Source organism: Nanorana parkeri, unplaced genomic scaffold (genome assembly GCF_000935625.1).
Source record: "Nanorana parkeri isolate BGI_ZX_2015 unplaced genomic scaffold, ASM93562v1 scaffold1749, whole genome shotgun sequence".
NCBI lineage: Eukaryota > Metazoa > Chordata > Amphibia > Anura > Dicroglossidae > Nanorana > Nanorana parkeri.
The window spans coordinates 33,942-36,065 of record NW_017308017.1 but is presented as its reverse complement, the minus strand read 5'-3'; the positions used below and the strand labels follow the sequence as shown (position 1 = coordinate 36,065).

The window sequence follows — 2,124 nt, the reverse complement described above, 5'->3', positions numbered from 1 at the left end:
TACCTTTTATAATAATGATAGTATAAAAATATATTTATATATATATAATTGTAATTATTTTTTTTTACACTTTCCACTATTGTTTACACATTTTTACACTTTTATTATTATTTATATATCAAGCAGTCATTGTGAATGAATCTCACTATGCCTGCTTGATAATTTAATTAATTAATTTTGGTTATAAGGCTGCTCCAAACTTAGGAACAGCCAATAATAACCTTAGTGACACTGATGCTATCAACATCAGTGTCACTAAAGGGTTCTGATCGTTCCCAGAACGATCAGAAGCCTGCAACATTGTTTCATAATAGAAACTTGTAGCTACATGTAGAAACATTTAGAAAAAAGTTGGGTTTCCTTATCCCGATCTATACGAGCTGTCAAACAGTGACAGCAAGTGCGATAAATACCACTCTGCTATCACTATCAGACAGGGAACGGGTGTCTGTAAAAGCTTAGGATGCCTCAATACTGCCCTCAATACTTCAACAGCCCCAAGTAGCTGATCACATACAGTGTACGTGATCAGTCCTTTGGGCAGCTAGTGGCGGGGACATACAGTATAGGTCTCCCGTCATGAAGGGGTAAAAGGTCTTGTTTGTATTTCAATAAATGTATCAAAACCACTGTTCTTAAAGGGGTTTTACTTTAACTTTTTATGTCTTTTAGTGACAGTTGATGGTCGTCCCTTTGGAGATGTGAAGTTTTTCCAAGTGGCTTCTCAATGGCCAACTCATGTCAAATATTTTCCTGTTGGCATTTTCAGCTCAGCTGGAAAACCCTAGTGTTAATGGATGCATATTCTTGCAGCATTCACTTTTAAACATGAATCTGTTACCCTCATGAACTGTAACACTGTATTATCGGTCAATATTTGCTGATGCTACTTTATTAATCCATCGTTAGGAGTCAAAGGATTTCTCTTAATTACATAGTCTGATGTGCAGTAACCAATAAAAGCAAATCAGACTCTACCTTCAAAGTGAAACAAAAGTGCTGCATGCCTGATTGGTTTCTAGTCACTTTGAGTTACTGCATATCATTGTTGTTTGCATTGTTATTAAACAAAAGCTAAAGTCTCTAATCTCCTGGATTGGTACTGTTGTCCTATGTGTTAATAGCTGCACATATACAAACACATGCCACATACTGTTGCACATAACATGTAACATTCTCACACTGGGATCCAAAAAACATGCTTAATGTATGATTTTGTGTAATAGTGTGACATTCATTTATTTGGCAAGCACAAGAGCTATAAATAGTTCCACTCTTTGCTGTACACCCAGCAAAGAACAGACAGCTTGATTTGCCTTAAATGAATATAGTGCCAATATGACAAATAAAGGCAAAAGTCTGACAACAAGGGCACAACTTTAATAAATAACCTTTAAAACCTTTATTAAAAAAAAAAATATATATATATATATATATATACACACATATACACACACACACACACTGTACATCTCAGATCAGTGGATAGTGTAATGTTATCTTGTACATCAGTCTTGGATGATGTTGACATAGCTGCAATGTCTTTTTATTTTAGACTTGAGGTTCTGTGAAAAATATTGTGTTCGGTCTTGACAAAATTAGCCAGTACTATGCATGGGCTACAAATTAGGTTTATCATATGAGATTTGAGGTTGTGCTACATTAGAAATGAATGTAGCCTGGTTTACCATAGAGAACACAGGCTAGTATAATGCCACTTACATATGCACGGGGAATTGTTAAATGAGAGAACAAACTATGTATTGTAACTACAAGAAAACATGGCACTCCTGTATCTGTTGAAGATTGGTTTGTAATCTTTAATTCATCAATCGGCATACAGCATATGTCTCAGACAAAATCTACGCTTTATCATAGAGCAGGGGTGTCAAATCCAAACTTACTAAGAGCCATGCCGAGGGTTGTGAATAAAATCAGGGGCTGGACATAAAGAAAAAAAATGAACCCTGCTGCTTGCTGCGGTACAAAGCTTGGGCCCACTAATTATTATAGGACAGTCCTGGTGCCCTGTGTGTGAGGGCACTACAAGTGTCAGCAGTCCCTGTCCATTAAAAGTCCTGGTGGACTGTCATACAATGATGAAATGACTGCCCTGTGTGTGAG

The 2,124-nt window shown here is 36.5% G+C and overlaps 1 protein-coding gene across 1 annotated transcript in view; it reads left to right on the top strand.

The window, feature by feature from the left end:
- LOC108799531 (phosphofurin acidic cluster sorting protein 1-like) overlaps positions 1-1,394 on the top strand; it is a 235,587-nt gene extending 234,193 nt beyond the window's left edge. The window contains exon 22 of the mRNA XM_018571396.1: positions 673-1,394. Within this exon, the coding sequence (XP_018426898.1) occupies positions 673-788 (116 nt within the window). The 3' untranslated portion in view covers positions 789-1,394. The remainder of the gene's footprint in view (positions 1-672) is intronic.
- Positions 1,395-2,124: the final 730 nt, after the last annotated feature.